This window comes from Drosophila nasuta, chromosome X (assembly GCF_023558535.2).
Source record: "Drosophila nasuta strain 15112-1781.00 chromosome X, ASM2355853v1, whole genome shotgun sequence".
NCBI lineage: Eukaryota > Metazoa > Arthropoda > Insecta > Diptera > Drosophilidae > Drosophila > Drosophila nasuta.
In genome coordinates, this window is record NC_083459.1 from 15,232,028 (window position 1) to 15,255,722 (window position 23,695).

General features: G+C 39.6%; 5 protein-coding genes across 8 annotated transcripts; 4 read left to right on the top strand and 1 right to left on the bottom strand.

Moving 5' to 3' along the window:
- Positions 1-739: 739 nt before the first annotated feature.
- Positions 740-2,726, top strand: LOC132796109 (negative elongation factor A). Its single transcript, XM_060807151.1, has one exon. It carries the CDS (start codon positions 1,086-1,088, stop codon positions 1,647-1,649), a length of 564 nt encoding a protein of 187 aa, XP_060663134.1. The 5' UTR covers positions 740-1,085; the 3' UTR covers positions 1,650-2,726.
- Positions 2,727-4,731: 2,005 nt separating this feature from the next.
- On the top strand, positions 4,732-15,929 carry LOC132796003 (retinol dehydrogenase 12). Of its 3 annotated transcripts, none has more exons than XM_060807011.1 (2): positions 4,732-4,985; positions 14,360-15,929. In XM_060807011.1, exon 2 carries the CDS (start codon positions 14,461-14,463, stop codon positions 15,634-15,636), a length of 1,176 nt encoding a protein of 391 aa, XP_060662994.1. In that variant the 5' UTR covers positions 4,732-4,985; positions 14,360-14,460; the 3' UTR covers positions 15,637-15,929. The 3 variants fall into 3 exon arrangements, with proteins under 3 accessions (XP_060662994.1, XP_060662993.1, XP_060662991.1); XM_060807010.1 differs by lacking the exon at positions 4,732-4,985 and adding an exon at positions 12,485-13,033 and having other exon boundaries at positions 14,360-15,928; XM_060807008.1 differs by lacking the exon at positions 4,732-4,985 and adding an exon at positions 13,064-13,570 and having other exon boundaries at positions 14,360-15,928.
- Positions 10,544-12,622, top strand: LOC132796005 (retinol dehydrogenase 12-like). The gene has a single exon (XM_060807014.1). It carries the CDS (start codon positions 10,955-10,957, stop codon positions 12,041-12,043), a length of 1,089 nt encoding a protein of 362 aa, XP_060662997.1. The 5' UTR covers positions 10,544-10,954; the 3' UTR covers positions 12,044-12,622.
- Positions 15,930-19,493: 3,564 nt separating the features above from the next.
- Positions 19,494-22,285, top strand: LOC132796002 (zinc finger E-box-binding homeobox 1). Its single transcript, XM_060807007.1, has 2 exons — positions 19,494-19,655; positions 19,747-22,285. Exon 2 carries the CDS (start codon positions 19,978-19,980, stop codon positions 21,199-21,201), a length of 1,224 nt encoding a protein of 407 aa, XP_060662990.1. The 5' UTR covers positions 19,494-19,655; positions 19,747-19,977; the 3' UTR covers positions 21,202-22,285.
- Positions 22,286-22,608: 323 nt separating this feature from the next.
- LOC132796007 (NADH dehydrogenase [ubiquinone] 1 alpha subcomplex subunit 13) lies at positions 22,609-23,549 on the bottom strand. Of its 2 annotated transcripts, none has more exons than XM_060807016.1 (4): positions 23,394-23,549; positions 23,222-23,335; positions 22,941-23,161; positions 22,609-22,874 (listed from the first exon to the last, which is right to left on the bottom strand). In XM_060807016.1, exons 2-4 carry the CDS (start codon positions 23,325-23,327, stop codon positions 22,737-22,739), a joined length of 465 nt encoding a protein of 154 aa, XP_060662999.1. In that variant the 5' UTR covers positions 23,328-23,335; positions 23,394-23,549; the 3' UTR covers positions 22,609-22,736. The 2 variants fall into 2 exon arrangements, with proteins under 2 accessions (XP_060662999.1, XP_060663000.1); XM_060807017.1 differs by having other exon boundaries at positions 23,222-23,332; positions 23,394-23,511.
- Positions 23,550-23,695: the final 146 nt, after the last annotated feature.

The window sequence follows — 23,695 nt, forward strand, 5'->3', positions numbered from 1 at the left end:
CGCGCAGGCGCGCTCTCATCTCACACATTCTTCACCCTTCACAGCCTCTCACACACACACACACACACACACACACACACAGATGGCACAGTCTCTCTCACTCTCTTCCTTAACTCAAGCACGCTCTCTCACGCTCTTTTATTAGCTTGGCACAGTTATTTACTTTGTGTGTTGCTGCTGCCGCTGCAGAGTTAAAAGCCGCTTAGCATAAAAAAGTGCAATATATCCGCATGTCTTGCTTGCACTTTAAGGTATTCTTTATTTACATTCATACTTGCAAAATAGTACGAAAGTAAGTATAAATATGTTCGATTTATGATCACTTCATTATTTTATATATCGCAATGCAATAAATAATATTAATTTAGTTTTGCTCCTGTTTTTATTGCTATTCAATTTTTAAATGACTTCTTGCATAAATTTTGCATTTATTTCATCATTTACAATTTCGTTTTTAATTACAAAGTTCTTTTTATTGATTATCAATATCGTTAACTTCAACAGCAGCAAGCACATTTATCTTCCCCCACACACTCACACACACACACACCCGCTGTAACGCTCTCTTGCGGCCACTATCTGAAACACACAGTGTAATTTGGTGACGTCACGTGAGAGAGCGCGATACCCGCTAATATTTCGTCGTCTCTTTGTTTGCGTTTGTGTGCGTGCGTTCGCGCGTATGTGTTTTTTTTGCGGCGGCGGGCAACCCAACGTTTCACTTCAAATCACAAATTCAAATACAATTCAGCAGTTGCAGCGAACAGACGTGCAGTGGCTCTCGTGCTTGCGAAAAAAAACTAAAACAAAGCAAAAAACCAAAACGAAATTCAATTTCGCTTGATTGTTGAATGCACTTTTATATTTATTTTTTTTTGCGGTGTTGCGCGCGTGTGCATGTGTGTGTGTGTGCGTCGAGTTTAACAAGTGCGACACGTAGCGGCTAAATACTGCAACAACGACGAAACACCGAAACATCGAGAAACAATTTCACATTGTTGATAGTACTTTGTGCGCTTTTTGTTTGGCATTTTTATTTTGTGCGTAACGACCAAGCAAAGCAAAAACATAACAAAAACATAAAAATGGCTTTCATGATGCCGGTAATGAAAAACAATTACGATATCTATAAGGATACACGTTCACGTTCACGCAAAACATCCGAGTGCTCAAATGCAAGCAGTGGCGGCGGCGTCGGCGGCGCTGCCAGCGCCCCAGCATCGCAGCAGCAGCAGCACCAGCAGCGACGTCGCAAGGTGTCCGAATGCAAATCGGAAAGTTTTGCAACCTCGCCGTCGCCGTCACATGGACAATTTGGGGGTGGGCAGCGCAGTCACAGCTCGCGCGGTTTTACACGCAATGCATCGCGCTGCTCGCAAGGCGGCTCCTCGCTGCAAATGTCGCAACTGCAGCTGCAGATGATGTCGCCGACGCGTTCAAGTCCGCCAAGTCGCACGCAAACTGCATCGGCATTGGAACGTCAAGCGGCAATGCAAGCAGCAGCGCAGTCGGCAGCGGCAGCAGCGGCGCAACAGCAGCAGCAGCAACAACAGCAACAACAGAGCAACAATGATTATACGAAATTCCATTTGCGTTTGGTCGACAAGCTGCGTAAATCCTTTCGCAAGGATAATGGCAAGCGATCATGAGAACAGGTCACACACACAAACAGCAACAGCAGCAACTACAACAACAACACCAACTACAACAATAACTACAACAGCAACAACAACGTCAGCAGCAGTAGCAACAATAACCACAACAACAACAACTACAACGATAATTGGCAGCCGCAACGTTCGCGCAGCGTCGTCAGCCGCTTAAGTCGACGCCTGCGTCGCTGCTGCCAAGCATTGGCAGGCGCACCCGCCGTCGACGTTGGCGTCGTTGGTGTTGAGCTGGATTTTAATGACGTCGGCGGCGGCGGCGGCGGCAGCGCTGAGCAGCTAACTGCAAGCAGTCCCTATGCCATGCGTCGCTGTCGACGTCGCTGCAGCAGCGGCAGCAGTCTAAATCGTTTGAAGCTGCGTCTGCGTCGCACAACTTCATCGCCTGGCTAAGAACAAACAAACCAATAGAGGGCGCTGCGCAGGCGTCTTTCCAATTTTTGGATGGAATGACATGGGAATGGAACTCACGAGTGTCAGAATGCAGTAACTGGTTGCTGCGGCAACAGAACGAAAGCAGCGAAGCGCGCAGCACTAATTTCCAGTGCAAGGCGCAAAAACTGAACGGTTACAGCAAAAAAGAAAAACGAAAATAGCGAGAGCGTCGATAACGACGACGGCGAGGGCGAACGAAGAGCGACATCTAGCGGACATTTTGTATTGTAAGAATGTTGAATAAGTTGGCAGCTGTTTGCGAAATGTTTTTACTTTTTTGTTTTCCTTTTATTTATATTGTATGTTTATGCTTTACATAAGTTAAATTCCCTCTTTTTGCTTCTCAGTGTAATATACGTATATTTGAAAACAGATCTAATTATATATACATCTAAATATATATAAATATTGTATTAGTTAACAATATATATACAAGAATATTTATACATGTATTGTACTTTTTACATATACTAAAAGGCTTCCACACACACCCCCACACACACACACACACACACACACACACATACTCTTCAAACACATCGAGAAACCATAGAAAAAGCAGAACCAAAAAGAAAAAAACACAAAACAAAACAATTGAGACAAATTTGCAACTGCCAATTGCATTGTACAACAAACTGAGAAAAACAAAAATACATAACTAAAGAAAACACACACAAAAATAGTAGCAAAAGACACTAAAAATAACAAAACAAAAACAAAAAAATGATTAAATAAAGAATTTGACGAACGTAAGTTAAGCGCAATCTAATGACAATATATATTGTATATCACATCTATATATATACATATGTATATCATATATAGTACTATATACATATATAGCGCATTGCGATCAACAACCACAAAAAGAGCTGACAAACAGACTTGAACATTATTATTGAATATACAATATACAATATGTATATATATATATATTATATACATACATTTTTTATAAAATGTTCAACTAAAATTTAAAAGAAACATTTGTACCTACTTATTATTATTATGATTATCATTATTATTACAAATATTATTAATAAAATATATATATATATTTTTTTTTTGGTTTCTACTTAATTGTATGTAACTAAATTTGTTAGTGATTAGTTATTAAATTTTATAACAACACAAAGCATACACAAAACAAACACCGACAACAAATGAGAAAAAAAACCTATTAAAAACGAAAAAATTATATATGTGAAAACCTCTTAATCTACAATTTTCTTGCAACGTCAACACGCAAAGGGGGGAAAGGGAGGAGGGAGGGAGAGAGAGAGAGAGTGGGAAGAGAGAGGCTCTGATGTCTAGGGTTGGGTAATCCAAATGCATTGCATGCCAAATGCGCAGAAATTGCGTTGGGCGCCTCACCAAACAAAAAACAAAAATAAAATAAAAAGGAAAGCACATTCAGACGCCCCCCGTTTTCACCCCGCCCACAAAATGGATTGTGCCATTTTCTTGTGGCATGCGGAAAAACAAAAAGCAGCGCCGCAGCAGGAAAATCAATAGCAATGACAACAGCAAAACAAATAAGCAACAAAATACAGCGTCAAGTGTGCTTGCCTTTGACATGCACGCAATACCCTGTAAAATGCTATCGCATCTAGACGGGTATGCACAACGAACTCTTCGAATCATCATTTCAAATTCACTTCAATAGAAGTAAAATACAATTAAATAAAACAAATAGCAATTTTCTTCATTTCTTTACCTACTTTATTATTTTTTTTTTTTTTGAAAAAGCAACTTTTTACTTGTATTACAATATTTAAAAGTTTTCAACCTCACTTAAAAATTTTTGTGCATTGATCAATTGAAGATAAATATATTATTAAGTAAAACAAATTACAAATTGAAACTCTTCCTTCGCTACTTTACTTTTTTTTTGGATTTATAGATTGAAATTCAAGAAAAAAAAAAGTTGTTCTTTTGTACTAAAATTACGTTATTTAAAAGATTTGGAACTCTTGGAATTGTCACTTAAAATTCACTTTGCATTAAGTAAGACAAATTGCAATTTTGTTCAAACATTTCTTTATAAGATTTTTTTTTTAATGTTATAAATTGGAAAATTAAAATTTAAGACAAAAAACTAAAAAGAAAATACTTTTGATAAAACAAGTAAAGCAAAGGCAATTTTCTTAAAACTTTTCTTTACCTACTTTAAAAAAAAACATTTTTTTATATATCAACTAAATCAAATTGCAATATTCTTAAAACTTTTCTTTCCCTAATTTTTTTTTAAATTTTATTTTTTAAATTGAAACAAATTAAAAATTTAATGCTTTATTTCAAGACAAATCTCTGAAAAAAAACAACGTTTTTCTATATATCAACTAAAACAAATTGCAATTTGCTTCAAACTTTTCTATCTTTACTTTTTATTTTACTTAATAGATTGAAAAAAATTTTAAATTATCGTACAACAGCTAATAAAAGAAATATTTTTTAATAAAATTGCGTTATTTAAAGGTTTTTGCTCATTATTAAACTTTTTCCCATATTTGCTATAAATTTTACTGAGTATTTGGTCATTTAATAATTGATTGACAGTTCTTTTTTCTTTATTTTTTTGTTAACAAATGTGTTCAAGGACTTTGCTGTATTTTTTTGGTCTTTATATTTGATTAACATGCGTAGTAAGAAGCTCTCGCTTTAATAAGAGCAATGCAAATATTCGGTTTTGTTGTCGTTGGTCGTTGATAACATTTGACCCCATCGAGTGTCTCTGAAAAGCTTAGACTCAAAGCAAATAAATGCAATCTTAAAGATTCACTGGCTTGGCTCATGCTAAGCTGATAAGATCCGATTAGTTTATTTGGGATTAGTCAGAATTGAGTAGGTGAAGACGCTACAAGTGAACAACTCATCTAAAAGGTGCCTCAAATATTTATAAATGTTATTTTCATATTCATGTCAAGGTTTGAATGACCCAATTTCGAATTGAAAAACTATTAAGGCAATTAAGGCTGACAATCAGTGAAATATTTGTGCGACAATCTAACAACAATGATTGATTTCACAGGTATTTAAGTGAACTACAAGCAAAAAATAAATAGAGGTGTTATCCCCTATTTCAATTATACAGAAGAGAAGTGAATACTCCCGTTCTTCAACAATTTCCGTGTTCAATCGACAGTCGCAATTCAATTTCAATTAAAGTGTGCCAAAAACCAAAAAAAAAAAAAAATAGGAAAATAAAAAATGTAAGACCCGAAAATGTAGACAGCATTAATTGTCATATAAATGAATCTCAATGTTAAAAATAGACTAAAGAGCAATGTAAAGACAAAAACTGAGCATTGGACTTTCCTCTCTGCAGTTTGTAGAATTCTTCTTGTTCTTCTTCTTTTTGTTGCCGTCTTTTCGTTGGCTTTCAATTAGTCACAACAAGTGCAATGTGCACTATTAACAATAACAAAATAAACATAGATAAACAAACAAGCAAACAAAACAAACTAAACTAACATAACAAAAAAAAAAAGCGCAATAGATGGTAGATAGTTATTGGAGAATATTTTTTGCGAATATTATCTGTGAATGGGCTTCTTATCGTTCGTCATGGACTCTCTTCGCTGTTTTTGTTTTTAATGGATCCGAAAAAACCGGTTCGAAGCAGTTTCGTCAAGGCGTGCGGCATATTTTCAATTTCACATGACAATAAACTGCTGCTACGCAGTTGCTCATCGATCGAAAGATATGCCAGAGATACTAGATGCGATAGTTAGATGGATATATACGTTGAATGTTGAATGTCATGTCAAATAAGTAAGACAGCTGCAGGCGAGTCGACTCGACTATTGAGATACCCGTTAGGCATTTTTGTCATTGAAGATTGAAATCATACTATTAATAATGTCTTCAAGCTGATTATTTCTGTATATTTTGCACTGAAAATGTTTCGTAATTCCAAATATCTTACTTTCAAATGCAAATTCATAGAAAGATAGGTAAGTTATTTAAGTATTTTAAGTTCTGGAACAAAAAAAACTGTCTTGTATTTCTTAGACTGAAACCATATTTTCAATAAGAGCTAAATCTTTTGTCTTCAATATGATTAATTCTATATATTTCGCTCTTAAAATGACACGTAATTAAGTATATATCACTTTCAAATACAAAGTTATGGAAGTTACTGGAAGAAAAATCGTTCTTAAACAAAATAAGTCGAGTGTGTTTGACTTTTGCTATTTTGTGCTCCCATAATCTTAAATTCCTATTAACACCCCATTACATTCTTCGATTGCCACTAAATAGATATACCCTCTTCATACATTATTACACCATATATATATGGTTGCTATATAAAAACTTCTTTGATTTACAGCGGGCGTGTTCAATAAATTGAATGATTGATGGAAAGCGTTGTGCGTTTGACGCTCGCAAATCAATTGAAATTGGCATTTGTTGCATGCTTCACTGAAGCTTGTGACTCACGCAATTTCCTCAAATGCAAATTCAAATTCAAGTTTCAACAAAAGTTTCGAGTCGAAAATAGGTTCTAAAAAAAAAAAAACACTTGAACGATTTCATAACGATCGACGCGATAAATGCAAAAGTTATGCAAGCACGGACAGCGAGTGATTTTATATGGCTGCATCGAGTCACACTTTTCATGCTCCATCAAATCGCTGCCAAATCGAATGCGTCTAATGCAATCTGCAATCCATTCGCTACAACAACACGTTATATCATATGTATGTGCATGTGCACCCGTGTGTGTGTGTGCAGATCTATTGCAGCTGTCGCGAGAGAACGGCAGAGAAAGAAAGAGAGCACACACACACACATTTACACAATGACGGCCAATTGACTTAGCCTTTCACCCTCCCGGCCCCCCTTTTATCAACATCCCCACCATTGACTTTTTCCATTCTTCTTTGACACTTCACTCGCATGCTCTCTCGTTCTTGCTCTTACACACTAACAAATTGGGTTGGCCTTGACACGGGTTAAGAATTGTAGTTGCTGTTGTTGTCGTAGTTGTTATTGTTACATTTGAGTTGCTTCAGTTCTATTTGCTAATTTACGACCGCAGCTTTTGTTGTGTTTGATGTTTATGCGAGGCAACAACAACAACAACAGTAACGACAACAACGGCAACAGGTTTTCATTGGAATCACACAACAACAGTCATCGATATTTCATTCAGCTCTCTCTTTCCCCTTCCCCTTCCCCTTTGCGTTCCACAAACACAACGCGGTGCCGTTGAAGCACATGAATGTGTTGCGCGTGCCTCGTTCAATTATGAATTGATGAACAATTTCTTGTTTTATCCCGTTTCGATAACAAAGGAAATGTCTTTGCAAGCAGAAAGAAAAGAAAACAGCAAATTGCACTTCGCACACACACACACACACACACACACACGTACAGTCACGCACTCACTCACACACACACGCACACCGGCGCGGCCACTGACATCTGAGACAACAGCTGACCCCTTCCCTCTCTCGCACCTTAAGCTCAGCTCCCACACTCTGCATTCTTTCGCTCTCTCTCTCTTGCAGTCGCCACTCTCTTAAGGTTCACAAGCCTTTGTTTAATTAGTGACGACATCGTTGCATTGTTAAGAGTACAGCACAGTTGTATTTGTATTTTGCATTTGGCTTTGCTGTGAGTGCGAAGTGCAATTTCTGCCCATCTGGCAGCAATTACAAAAAGAAAAGGAGCTGAGAAAAATATGGACACTTGTGATCCACTTGCAATTAAAGACAAATTACTATAAAAAAAATTAAAATTTTAAATTGTAAAATTTCCAAAAGCAACATAAGTTTGTTTGGCATTTGCTTTTATTGTTGTTTACAGAGATCGGCTAAAGATCAAGGTGAAACGGCAGCAGCTGCCAAAAAAAAACAACAAAATAGAAAAACATGAAAACAGAGAACAACAGTAAACAAACAAAAAAAAAAATGAAATCTCAACATAGTTTGTGACTGTGGAACGTGTTCAACATTCCGACGTCCGCCAATTTGCATTGACGTCACAAAACGCAAAAAAAAAAAAATAAGAGAGGCAAACACAATTACTAAATGTAAAGGGAGGGGTCGGGGGCAAGAGCGAAGGCGGATCGAGTCGTTCAACGCTGCAAAGCGGATTAGGACGACAACAAAAACAAACTTGAACACATTACACGTGACCATCGAATAAAAAGCTTCCCTTGGGATGCTAAAGGGAACATTAGCAAATTATCGTGCAATGCCAACAGACTCGTGCTAAAGCACACTTAAGTGCAGTGCAAACAATCAGGATGAAAAGAAAAGCACAAGGATATATGCAGGCGAGCACTTACTCAAAAAAACAGGGCATTAACGTAGGAGTCAGTTGTCGATACAGTGGCAAAGATAAACGATTTCATTTTGAGAATATTATCTATCTAAAGATAAAAATTCATTGACAATCCAGCGGTAAGAGCTGAAAGGCTGTAATTCATACCCAATGTTAAGAGATTTCGTAAAATTTCTATGTACTTTCTGTATTTAGATAAAATTCTCTTTCCTGACTGAACTTTTAAGCGGTAAGAGCTGCGAGGATGAAATTTATACCCAACATTATTTACGAAAACAACTTTTATTTCTTTATGTGTTTATTCAAAATTCTCTATCCTAACTGACTGAACTTTTAAGCGGTAACAGCTGCGAGGCTGCAATTTATTCCCAACATTGTTTACGAAAACAACTTTAATTTCTTTATGTGTTTATTCAAAATTCTCTATTCTGACTGACTGAACTTTCAAGTTGTAAGAGCTGCAAGGCTGCAATTTTTATACAAGACTGTTTACGAAAACAAGAGATTTCTCGAATTTCCTACTTTCTGCAATTATACAAAATTTTCTGACCTAACTACTGAATTTTCAATTGGTAAGAGCTGCAAGGATGCAATTTTTACATAAGACACAATAAAAGCAAAAGATTTCTGACTGAACTTTTAAGTGGTAAGAGCTGCAAGGCTGCAATTTTTACACAAGACTTTACTAAAACAAAAGATTTCTCGAAATTTCTACTTACTGCATTCGTAAAAAATTTTCTGACCTAACTGAATTTTCAATTGGTACGAGCCACGAGGCTGAAAATATGTATTTACAATCCAAAGTATTTAATTTACTTTAGACAATAATTTGAAGATAAAGCTTGCAAGTCAATTAAAAAGTTTTTAATAATATCTTATATCTTAAGAAATATATGAAAGATTAAATATATCGATAACTACATACCTTCTGATGGCTTAGCATGCGTGATAAGAACGTATTCCATCTGCAAGCAAAATAAAAAAGTTCACTTTATTCAATAAATAACCAATTAAAGTCGTTTCATATGATATTTTCAAGTTTAATTCCATGCATTTAATATAGAAGAAAATTGTGATAAATGCAACAATTATTGCAAACAAAAATACGTCAAAATCAAGACTAGAAAATATAACCTAATTACTCATAAGTTCAACGCGAGAATTGTTGACGTACTTGAACAATAACCTAGCGTTTGTACTGTTTAATAAGCTAACATTATTACTCGAATAAATGTGTTAGTTAGTTATTAATTGCATCTTATTACGATTTACTGCTATGTTAATTACTTAATCGCTTGTTTGGTCGATAGCAAAGCACTCAACACAATTCTTAGCATTTTATAAATATGTATATATTTTTTGGGGTCAACAACTGTCAATGCCGCCCAAGGTGCAACAGCAACAGCAGCGCATGCTGTTGAAAGCGTCATGAAAATCAAATCATGCTATGGAAAATTCCCAAAACTCGCCTTGCGCCAGAACAAAAAAAAAAAAACAATGAACTTGTGCATGAGTTCTCTGAGGCGGCGAAGTAGGGAAGTGGGAAGTGGGAAGCGGGAAGCGAGAGCGACATTTGAGCATGGGAATGTGACTGGTTACGAGTTAACTACAAACGGGGTTGCTTCATGACAGTATCATCGATTTAACAGCAGCAACAACACGTAGAGCACGAACACGCCTTAGTTATCCTGACCTAGTCAAAGTTGCCATTACGCGCAACTCTCTCGCTCTCTCGTACGCACTCTCTCTCCCTCTCTTTTTAGGCTTGCTCTCTTGATGCTCTCTGCACAGAAGCTGGAGACATGCCGAAACTCACGTCAGCCACATTGGCGACAGACAGCGTCGAACTTCTCGGTAAAAAAGATGATATGTCCTTTCCCCTGTCCTTGTCCCTGCAGCTGTCGCTTTCGATGTCCTGCGGTCGCCTTCGCCTGCCTGCCTGCCTGCCTGTGTCAAGGACATTCAACTGTGGTCGCGCGTTTCATGGATTATGACGGCTTTATTGATTTTGTATTTTAACGGATTTCCCCATTGTTTGCGACATCCTTTTTCATTTTCAACAATAAGGATCCAAGGACATTGCCGCCAAAACTAGCTCCAATTGATACAAAGTATGTAAAACGTTAAAACATAGAATCTTATCTAAACGTCGGGCGGCTTTTTTCCTCGAACCTTTCCATATAATTTGCATAAATAAGTTTACTTTACACTCTTAAGTTGTTTATTAATTAACTTGAACCCAAATCATAATTTCGTTGGCACGCAAATGTCATAAGGACTCCCCTAATTTTCCTAATCGTGAAATCCTTGACACCTGCTACAGTTTTAAACAATTTCCGTAAATAAAAGCCCCAAAAGCGAGCTCATTAAAATGTTGTCTGTGAATCAGTGCAAATCAAGTGCTATAAAAGCGGGAAAAGCGAGAAAGTTCAAGTACTCTGAGCTGAAACGGAAGCCAAAGAGACAGGAAAGTATTTCAGGTTTACTGTTGACACCGTACGTTGGGCGCCAAATGCCTAAAACAATGATTTGACATTCGCTTAATCATCACATCACAAATGAACTCTACAACAATCAACGATAAACCCAACCGAAATATATTCGGTCTACGAGGTATTTGGGCCACAATTGTGACGGTCTTTTTGATAACGCTACTTATTGCGTTGATTTTGTGGCTGCTACGGAAATTCATTGAAGGACCGTTCTATCGCAAAAAGAATCGCATCGATGGCAAGGTGGTCATCGTCACCGGCTGCAACACGGGCATTGGCAAGGAGACGGTCCTCGAGCTGGCGCGGCGTGGTGCCAAGATCTACATGGCCTGTCGAGATCCCGCACGCTGCGAGGCAGCTCGCATTGAGATCATCGATCGCACCCAGAACCAACAGCTCTTTAATCGCAGCCTCGACTTGGGATCGTTGGAGTCGGTGCGCAACTTCGTTGCTCGCTTCAAGGCGGAGGAGACCCGACTCGATCTGTTGGTGAATAATGCCGGCATTATGGCCTGTCCACGCTCCCTAACTGCCGATGGCTATGAACAGCAGTTTGGCGTCAATCATCTGGGTCACTTTCTGCTCACGAATCTTCTCCTCGACCATCTGAAAAAAGCGGCGCCTAGTCGCATTGTGGTCGTTAGCTCGGCGGCCCATTTGTTTGGCCACATCGATCGTGAGGATCTGATGAGCGAACGCAGGTACAGCAAGTTCTTTGGCGCATACAGTCGCTCAAAGTTGGCCAACATCCTCTTCACCCGCAAATTGTCCACGATGCTTCAGGGCACCGGGGTTACCGTCAACTGTCTTCATCCGGGATTGGTGCGTTCCGATCTAAATCGTCATTTTCGTGCACCTCGCTGGTTTCTCAGTCTGCTCAGCATTGTCTCCCTGTATTTCGTGAAATCCCTGCGAGCTGGAGCTCAGACTACTTTGCGTCTCGCACTTGATCCGTCGCTGGAGGGTTGCTCGGGGGATTATTATGCGGACAGCAGGCGGTTTCCGCTGGTGCCGTGGGCACGTGACGAAAAGACGGCCAATTGGCTGTGGGGGGAGAGCGAGAGGCTGGTGGGACTGGCGCACAACGTTGAGCAGTCGACAGCACGTGATGATGATGATGATGAATCAATTAAGACGGTCGTCGTCAGTGAATAATAGTTTAGTAGAAAGGCTAATTGATGGCGAGCGACCGTTAACTGGCACTTAATAGAGGAACAAGAGACTCATCCTAGTGATTTCCTCAACGTTCAGTTCCAATTGAGGACTTTGGTCTTCATGATAAACCGACTAATGTAAAAATTGAATTGTAAAAACATTTTCTCACAACCTCGATGCCTATTGAATTCCCTAGTTATGCATACAATAGTTGTTTTGAATACCCCATTTTAACAAATGATAATAAATATGATTTTATATTCAGTTCTTGAACTTTGCTGTTTAACCCAAAGCTTGCTTATATTTTATTTGCCTCATAATGAGTCAAGTCTTAAATGACTTGAAGTACAATTTCAAATTTAAAATATTTCAAATCTGTTGTCTCCAACGAAAATTCAATTTATGTTTTGTCTGCTCGTTTAACAACTTTTGATTTGCAATCCCAGTGAAATACCCTAGAGTTTTAAACATTTTTGTTTGTTCTTCCAAAAAAGTGTTTAGCTAAATACAAAACTGTATCTTTACTTTTTGTGCACTTTGAAGTTCTTTGAAATCCAAGTGGAATAGCCAAAAGTTTTTGACTTCTGGCAAAAATCCTTTAAACAGAAAAACTGAAATGCGAAACTCTTGAAGTTTGTTCCCATGGCTTGGGTTCAAAAACTTTTTTGTTCCAAGTCGCTTTAAGTGCGTTAAGAGCCGAAGAAGACACTGAGAGACTTGGAGAGAGAGAGAGATGCGAAGAGAGGAGAATGGGAAATCGGCGGCAACAACAATCAAAACAAAAACAGAAGAGCAAGAAGAAGAGAGAATGCAAGTTAAATTATCCAATGGCAGCGACGCCGGCAGCGAAGCGAGAAAGAAAAGCACGTTAAAGTGAAAGTCGAAAACAAAATTCAAGAGAAGTAAAAAAAAGAAAAAGAAATTAAAGCCAGCAGAGGCAGCAACAGCGGCCGCTTCGTAAATGGGAATGACAGGCAGGCTTGTCAATGTGTGAGTGTCTGTGTGTTTACGTGTGTGAACATTGTACATGTGTATGTGTGTCAAGCAAGCCCGCGCGACGCTGATGTCGAGGCCGACGTCGACGCCAACGTCAACGTCAACGCATGCACATGCATAAAGTTATGTTAATAACAGACGCCAAATGGCGGCAACGTCGACGCCGCATTACAACAAAAGCAGCAGCAGCAACAACAACAACAAGCGATTGGTATTCAGGTTATTTTGGACGTGTTAGCGGCGGCTCAGGTGGAGCATTCGGGAGCCACAGTTAGTTTCAGTTGGTTAAGATCGCGCAAACAGTGAACAACAATATCATCACAGCCCAGCCAGCTAACTTGGCCACAGATCAACACTAAAGATAATCGCAAACAAGAGCGAGAGCAAGTGAGAGTGTGAGAGAGAGATAGAGAGAGAGACAGCCGGCTTAACAATTCGTCAAGTAGTTTTTGCCATCGTTTTGTCAGCGTCTAAAGTGTGAAATTAACGCGTGAGGAAGTGTAACGAACAGCGAGTGAGATTGAGAGACAGGTGAAAACAAAAAAAAACATATTGAAACGCATTTGGCAAGTAAAACACACACACACGTCAAGTGTTGAAACATGGTTTTTTCTGTTTTTTTGGGAAAGTGAACGATGAGAGTTGACAGAATGCTGGAAAGTGTACGCATTCCAATGTTATCGATAAACAGCGCGGGCTTAGCTCGGTTCATTCATAACATTCAGATGTTAAAAGCTATCGACAAGCTAATTTACTGTGTGTGAAACTCGTAATAACTCAAAAGTTGTTAATTGTAATTTATATAATTGCTCGCAAGCTGTGCTAGATTAACAAATTGATAATGTGCTTATTACCTTAATCGATTATAACAATAATGGAAATATGCATCAAAGTGTTATTGATAACCGATAATTTGATCAGCATCCTAATGTTATCGATCATACCATTAACTAGAACGTAACAGTATCGATAAGTCCCGATAACGTAAACCAATTCGTTTTCACGAAACTATTCACTTTCCCCTACATTGAATAATGAACCAATGCATTTAATCGAATTCATTGTTGAAGAATGTACCCAATCACCCTATATCGAAATGTGTGCTATCGATAACTCTAAGTAATCGATCAACAAAACTATTCAGCTTTTCTTACTACATTGTTGAAGAATGTACCCAATCACCATTATCGAAATGTGTGCTATCGATAACTCTAAGTAATCGATCAACAAAACTATTCAGCCTTTCTTACTATCAATACACCTACACGACTTCTCCATATCAACCATACTCATTCATAAATCATTTCCTTTCATTCACAGGACTTTTTCCATATCCCCTAAAACGTCGCATCAAGTAGAGTTATCGACGAGAACAACAACAACACACATCGTGTCACACATTCAAACCGCGTTAAGTAGCTATGTCGGAGGCTGTTACGCCCACGACGACGACGACGCCAACAGTTTTTGACCCAACCGCCGAGGCGGCCGAAAAGGCGCTCTGCTTCCGTGGCATTTGGGCTTGGCTGGTGTTGATCCTGCTCATTGGACTCGCCGTCTTTGCAGTGATGTGGCTGCTGCGCAAGTTCATTCAAGGTCCCGTCTATCGCAAAAAGAATCGCATCGATGGCAAGGTGGTCATCGTCACCGGCTGCAACACGGGCATTGGCAAGGAGACGGTCCTCGAGCTGGCGCGGCGTGGTGCCAAGATCTACATGGCCTGTCGAGATCCCGCACGCTGCGAGGCAGCTCGCATTGAGATCATCGATCGCACCCAGAACCAACAGCTCTTCAATCGCAGCCTCGACTTGGGATCGTTGGAGTCGGTGCGCAACTTCGTTGCTCGCTTCAAGGCGGAGGAGACCCGACTCGATCTGCTGGTGAATAATGCCGGCATTATGGCCTGTCCACGCTCCCTAACTGCCGATGGCTATGAACAGCAGTTTGGCGTCAATCATCTTGGTCACTTTCTGCTCACGAATCTCCTGCTCGATCGCCTCAAGCAGGCGTCGCCCAGTCGCATTGTGGTCGTTAGTTCGGCGGCCCATTTGTTTGGTCGCATCAATCGTGAGGATCTGATGAGTGAACGCAAGTATGGCAAATTCTTCGGCGCCTACAGTCAGTCGAAGTTGGCCAACATTCTCTTCACCCTGAAGTTGTCCAAACTGCTGCAAGGCAGCGGTGTCACCGTCAACTGTTGTCATCCGGGCGTGGTGCGCACCGAACTAAATCGGCATTTCGTTGCACCCGGCTGGGTGAAGAGCTGCATCCAAACGCTGGCACTGTACTTCATGAAGTCACCGCAGGCAGGAGCACAGACTTCGTTGCGCCTGGCGCTCGATCCCTCGCTGGAGGGTTCTTCGGGGGATTATTATTCGGATAGCATGCGATTCCCACTAGTGCCATGGGCACGTAACATGGAGACCGCCGACTGGTTGTGGCGGGAGAGTGAGAAACTTGTCGGTCTGCCGCCCATTGAGCCACAAAATGGCGGTGTGCAACAGAATGGGAATGGAACACGTCCTGTCGCAGGAGGAGCAGGAGGAGGAGGAGGTGAGAGCATTGAGACCGTTGTAGTTGATCGCACAAGCAGTTAAGAAGACTGCACAGCTCGCCATCGCAGCCTTGTTATAAGGCATGGAGACGAAAGCTTTGCTTGGAACCAAACCAGTGGGAACTAGTTTTTTTTTTACATCAAAGCGATCGGTTATCAAAATTGTCTTTGTTCTTTATTTTTTTGTTGTTGCTATTAACTTGACGGCAGCAGCAGCAAAAGCTTTATGATTATTATAGCAATTTATTTAAATGCAGCTAATTCTCTTACAAATTTTGTGTGCCTAGCTTTAAGTGGAGAACTCAATTAAAATACAAAGTGAAAAAAAAAGATAAAAACGTTAAATTCATTGAAATTGCCGTCATGCAGCTGTTGCTACTGCTTTATTAAATGCGGAGAATTACAGGAGAACAAGTCAGCCAAAAAAACACTACGACGTCAACCAAAAAAGGATGTGCAAACCGCAATCCGTTTACTCTGCAAAGCAACTGTGTTGTCCACAGATCAAATACAATTGGGATCTGCCCTTTCAGCTTCTTCTGTCAGACGTGCTCTCTCTTTCTCTCTCTTTCCCATTCGTTCACATGCCATTAACGCAAGCACAAAAACCAAAAGAAAAAAAAAACACACACGCAAAAACAAAAGCAAAAGCAGCAGCAAGAACAGCAACAACAAACTGTAACGAAAATAAAATCACAGGCAGCAGCATCGAGAGTGCAATTAAACCCATGCAAGCCCCCGGGGGTCGTTTTGGTCGGCCAATTTTGTTGTTGCCTTCATACATTGGGGGATTATCGTGAGTAGAGTGGTTTGTTGTAAGTTTTATGAGCAGCTAAAGCTCTTTGGTCAGCAATTAGCAGAGTTTTAGTTTGCAATTAATTATTAGAGCAAGACAACCAATAATGTTTATGTATACATACATACATATGTAACTTACATGCATAGTGTGAATTTTCACCGTCCACTGAAGGGTTAAAACAGCATACTACAACAAAAACCGTAACTGAAATTTGCTGTCAACAATTACACGAAATATTGCATGGAAAATTCCACTCGCTGTGAAGCGTTGTTTTACACACAGACACACGCACACTTGCACACATAAACATAAACTCATTTTGCCGGCAAAAAAAAACTTATTTGAATTGAATTACATAGAATTATTTCCAGAATATTGTATATTTTGATTGATAGCAATGCAATTACGTTTTGCAATTGATGACGAAATTTCTGGAAGGAGTTGATCGAAACTCAAAACTGTAACTGCAACACGTGTGTCTCAACAGCAAAAGATGGGAGGAAAGAAAGGAGAGAAAGAAACCGCAACAAGACATGCAAATGCAAATTTGAACGAAAGTCTTGTTGATTTTGCGTGGCGCCATCTGGCAACGCCCTGCTAATTATGCCGAGCCCAGCAAACATAACCTAAATAGCTAACAAAACACACACACACATATGCACACATTCATTCAGCTTATAAGGCATGCATTACTCAAAAAAAAAAACAAATTGGCGAATTAAAAAACTTTCCACAACCTACAAGTTTGGGCTGAAAGAACCAATCATTTCTTTCCATTGAATTTGTGTTTTGTTTTGTGCTGTGCACTTCGATATGAATAATGACATTTTGGCACGTATTAAACGCGTAGCATAGAAAGGTGCTGGTGAGGAGGTGAGGGGTGTTGTTAACAATGTGATGCTACTGAATAAAAAGGGAAGCTGAACAGACATTCTAGAATAATGCCAGTTCAAATTGCTTAATGTGGAAGCATTTCGCAATTACTAACAATGCAAGTCAAGTGACACAATCCACACAATCTTGAAATTACTCACAATCCAAATTCAAGTGGATGATGTTTGCAAATATTGGAATGCATTCCACACAATCACACTATCCCTTTCAAACTAGCGTCAAAATGCATATGATGCAATTGCCTGTGACAGATAACAAACAAGTTGGCCCTACCGCAACATCACACACACACACACATACACATGCACATGCATAAATATTTATACAAATAATATGTCTACAAATCGGAGAGTCTGTTTAGATTAATCATTTGCATTTGTGCAAACGTGACTGCAACGTTTATGATAAAAATTTCCAAAGCATTTTGGACTTGAATTCACGATGGAAAAATTGCATCAAGCTCTAGCACTTAACGGTATTATCTAGTATCTCTTTCTCTCTTTATCTCACTTTCAACGAAATGCGCAATTCGTTATATCTATAGATTCTATATGCAATTATTTTCTCGCGTCATCGACGCTGTCTCATCACATTTCTAATGTGAAATATACAACTTTTCGATGACGCGCGATCTTCTCAATACCAGCTGTGTGTGTGTGTGTGGGGAAATACCCTGTAAACAGCTGAAGTTTATGCACTTAGGCAGACGTATTGAATTTCGATAAGCCCATGGTCTTTGCTGAAGTTTATGGCAAACGAAGCTTTAAGATAACGTGTATAATATTATATATCTATGATGAAATCCTAAGAAATCTATGAATAATAGTTCTGCAATTAATATTGTCATTTCCTTTGATAAATCACTTTTATTAAAGTTAGAGCAATTACAACCATAATGAAGATTAATAAACTAAAACCACATTATAACATATACATATGTATATTTGCAATAAATTGAATTCAATATGTAAATTCTTTTGTTGTTTGGTTTTAATATTGCTTAAACGAAATTATATCTTATAAATAAATCAAAAAATAAAGTGTTTTTTAACTTCTTATTGTCAAAAAATTAAATAAAGTCTAAGCAATCAATCGTAATATTTACAGGGCATAGAAAACAAAGTGCAAAAAGTTCCTCTTGCAATAAATTATCGCTCTCGAGTGCAACAATGTGCGAACGTTAGTGGAAATATTTGCAAGTTTTGACCGAAAGCTGACTTATCTATGTTTTGTTTGTATGTGTTCACGACGATCGCCTTGTAAGTGGTTCAAGGTCGAGGAGGAAAAAAAACACGCCGCTTGTTAATTAATGTAGGAGTGCTGTATAAACAAAACACACAAAAATGCCTATAATTGTAACCAGCAGATGTGCCATGATTTGGGCCAATATGAAAATAAAATATAAATATGGAAAATTCAAAATGCAGTAATATTATGAAAATGAGTGAGTATTGCAACACGCCACAGTTTGCTCTATATATATTTTAATTGAAATGGCATTACTTAAAATAGCTGTAAGGCATATATAATTAATGCATTTTATAAGTGCACACGAATTGGCTTAAAAGCCGATAATACATTTTCCACCCAAATTACTTGGCAACGTGACAAAAATGTGTAGCGAAACCAAAAAGCGGCTATATAACAGCAAAATGTTGTATTCATGTGTGTCATTAAAACTATCTTCTGTGCGCCAAAACAAATATCTTAATTTGCAACTAATAAAATTAAACATCTTCAAATGATGTCTAACTTAATTTCAAACAACGCGCGCAGTGTTCTCAACAGCTACACAACTGTTGTGCTCTGCAGAACGATGGAGCTAACAATAACCTACAAATTCTGCATCAGTACGGCATTTCAAGAAACGCGCGCATCCCGCTCAACAGCTGCACAACTGTTGTGCCCGACAAAACGGCCGATAGTCGGCAGCGCTGCCACCCTGTCACCAGCCATAACCACTGCAAATAATAATCAGATGCATATTTTCGTGGCTAAATGGCATATATAGAAAAAATGCATATCATTTGTTTTGATAAAAAATATTGATTCATATGTTTAGTATACCAACGTAATTGATCAGAGAGTGACGTAAGCGGCGCATATATGACGTAGGCATGGCATTTGTGTAATGCAGCCAACTTCACGTTATTTCACAAATATACCAGAAAGTCAAAAAGACTACGCAGCATTTTCTGTGTGCTGTACGGCCAGTGTGACCATTAATCGCCGATGTTGCCACAATCGACGAAAATTGTGTGATATTGTGTGAAGTGGAAAGAATAAAAAAAACTTGGTGGCAAGAAAGACGTCGGGTGCCCACAAAAAAGAGTGTTGACTATTGTAAGAAAAATTGCAACGCGCCAAATGTAAGACGACCAGCTCCCCACACAATTTGTTTTGCGGCACAACACAAAACTAAAACCAAAATAACGAAAACATTTTTTTTCATGTTTGCAGCCTGGCAAAACCGGAAGCAAAAAAAAAGAAAAAAATCCACCAACAACAACAAGCAAATTTTTTTTTGCTGGAATTTTTCTTTTAAGTTTTTGTGTTGTTGAGGCGCTGACAACGACGAAGCGACGCCACGCCGCTTAACAAAACACAACAACAACAACAATATTATTAGCATATAATTTGTTTTTGCGCGCAGCCATAACAAAAACACACACACAAACACACACAACAATCATGAACTCGAAACGCATGAAATACACAACGCCAACGAGCAAAGAGGAAATTATCATACAACAACAACAACAACAACAGCAGCAGCAGCAACACGATGTTGTGGCAGATGTGGTCGCCGATGTGGAAGACGAAACTGGCGCCACAGAACTATACACTTATGCCTATGCCACCAACGACGACGAAGTCGATGAGGGCGATGTCGATGACGAGGAGATCGATGATGTGGACGACGATGTCGATGGCGTTGTGACCAATGCCCAAGAAGTGATTATCGATGAGCATGGGCATGCGGTGACCTTGCAACAGCTGGTGGAGAACAGCACCGTCGAAGAGGTGGAGACCATTGAACAAGGTGACGGCACACACACCATTCTACACATTGTGCCCAATATGCAGCAGCAACATGTTGTTCATGATGTCGACGATGTCGAACACGATGAACTCGATGACGATGTGGACGACGAGGATGTGGATGACGGCGGCGATAATGTCGGTGTCGAGGAGGGCGAAGTCGATGATGTGGACGATGAGGATGCCGATGGCGATGAGGATGATGATGAATTGGGTTCGATTGTGTACGAGGGCACCATCGATCACAGTCCCGACTCCGATTCGCAATCGTCGCGCAACAAAACCTTCTATTGCCCCAATTGTGGCAATTGCTATAGCGCCGCCGGCTCATTAAAGCTCCATATGCGCGCCTGTCTGCGGCAACGCAACGAAGTCTCCGCAGAGGATCGCAAATGCAAGGTGTGCAGCAAAATCTTTAATTCGGTGGCATACCTTAAGGAGCATATGATGCGACATACGGGCGAACAGCCGTTCCGTTGCACACGCTGTTATCGCAAATTCGTCGATGAATCCAAATACAATACACACATGGATTCGCACAAGCATCAGGATAAACTTGAGGCCGAGGCGGAAGCATTGGCCGCCCAACACGGTGGCAAAAAGGTTGTCGTCAAGGAGTTTACATGCTCGTTCTGTGCGCAGAACTTTACGGTTGTCTTCGATGTGGGGCAGGTGAAGCGTCGCTATGCCTGCGATGCGTGTCGCGACAAATATTCAAATGCGGAGGCGTTGCGTCAGCACAAACAGCAGGTGGAGGAGAAGCGTGAATTTAGCTGCGAGCGTTGCGGTCGCAAGTTTGTCTTCGAGGGTTTCCTGCAACGTCATTTGCCAACCTGTGATGGCAGCATTAAGCGGCGTCGCGACATGAAGTAGAGGTGGCAGCAACGTGATGGCAGCTGGCGGCGACGTCGCAAGGCAAGGAGCAAACAACACGATGACGAACAGGAGGAGGAGGAGGAAGAGCAGAATGAAGAAGAGGAAGAGGAAGAGTCACCGCCAATGCGTTACGTTGTTATTAAACAGGAGGAGCTGGAGGAGAAGCTAGAAGAGCTGTAGGAGGCGCCACACTATCAGCAGCAGCAGCCCAAGAGGCTGCCACGCCCCCCAATACCAACAAAAACACAAACACACATGAACACACACACACACACGCCCTTGTTTTAGCTAAATATTATAGCTCTTAGAACTGTAAAGAAAAACCACACAAAACCAACAAAACAATTTTCATTTTATACACACACACACACACATTGAGGAACATTCATGTAAACTGCGCTTGTGGAACTTAAATGCGAGCTGTCTTTTATGGTTTGGCATCCAAAGGAGAGCGAATCGTCTTTGATGTGGAACCTAAATGCTAGCTGCTTTTGTTGAATCCAAAGCGCAAGGCAAAAAAAACAACAACGCAAAAAAGGAATGCAGCTTGCATTTGTGGAACTTAAAAGCACGCTGCTAAACGAAAAACCAACAACAATATACAAAAAGGAACCCAACACACACACACACACACACACACATGCGCAGCTGCCAGCGAAGAAGAAGATGCGGTAGCTGCAGCCGCAGCCGCAGATGAAACCAATCAATTATTTTTTTTTAAATATGTAATCATAATTATAAGAATTTGTTATCGCAATTCGATCGAGACATCAAACTACAAAAACAACATCAAGGCAAAAAACAAAACCCAATATAATACAAAACATCAAACGACAAAACAAAATGGCGCATAAGTCTCTCAGTCTCTAATGTATAGTTTACGTACTTTTTAATTTCAATGTATGAAATGTATACTTACATTTTCCAATACAAACACCAAACTCCAACACACACACACGAAAAAAAAAAACTTTTATTATAATAGCCGCTAATCTCTAAATACAACAATGCTAACAAATGCATTCATTGATGTTGATTGAATTCAATAAAAACGAACACTTAAACAAAAAAGCAAAAAAAACAACCAGCGATTATTTTGCAATTAAACAATTTTCAAACGCTGCACTTGCACTTGCACTTGTAAAACCGCCAAAAATAACTGCGCAACTAACAGTTAGAAATGTGGTACAGTGGCAACGCCATAGGCGAGTGATCCTTTTTGGCTGAGCTTTGTTGCCAACCATTTTTGCGACGCTGGCGTTGCCAAGCTGAGCGAGTGAAAGAGAACGCAACACATTGCCAACCACATAATTTTGAACGTGGCGTTGCCAAGCACATGCAAATAGAATAAATATATAATGTGACCAGAAGACAATTTTCTTGTTATTGTTTTTCATTTTCCACTCGGTATTAATCAATTTTGCTTTAATGATCAACAACAATGAGCGAGCTTAAGGCGAATTCTATATTAACAAAAAAATGTAGTTTTCTTTTTGATAGTTGGTGCATTAACTAATCCAAAGTTGTTTCGTTTACGACCAGAGCTTCAAATTGGCTCGCTTTGCTGTCGATTTCCAGTCGGCATGTGCATAGAACTCCCGGAAATGGGGCGATACCAAAGTATCTTCAGGCAGCGTCTTGTACACTGGCTCACCATACCAGGTGCCCACCTATGGAAAACATAAACATATCATTAGATATTTTTATGAAATTCAATAATATTGAGATGTTTTTACCTCCCAGCCGGGGACGTTCTTCATGAGGTCGGCTTCCTCGTCACGATTGCGACGCAATTGACGCAAAAATTCGCGATCACGCTCTGCAATCAGCAGCGGGAAAATCACATTTTCGGCCGAACGCATTTCAATCTCATCGCGTTTCACCTTTTTGGCTGTCAAATAATAGATGCCCAAGCCGCCAATGGTGGCCACCAGATAGGTGCCAATCATGGAAAAGCCTACAAATCAAAAAAACACTTGGTTAAATAAGGATTATAGCTTGCTTTGGATCGATTTACCAGTGAAGTAACTTTTGGGTGGCACACGAGCAAAGGGAATCTTCTTGTAGCCACCGGGTGGTGGTAAATCCTGTTTAGGGGGCACATGCGGCACGGCCGTCGCCATCTTGGCTGCTGCAATAGCATTAATAAGTAATGTTTACGTTTGGAACATTTGCATTTTGATACTTACGCTTTGTTATTATCGAGAAAATTGAGGAAATTTGCCAGTCAAAAATTCACGACGACTTTTGCATAACACACAGCGCGCAGTGTGGCCAAAGTTGATAAACTAAAAAAATACCAAATAGCAATGCACAATATATTAATTGTATATGTATGGATTTAACCGTAATGCAATGCCAACTACGTCGTTTGCTATTATTTATTGTTAATTTCGTAATTCATGTACTCATAATAGCATTTTGCTAAGTTGTCACATATAAAATACTAACATACTGCAAGTGCAATTGCCAAGTAATTAGAAAATCTGGC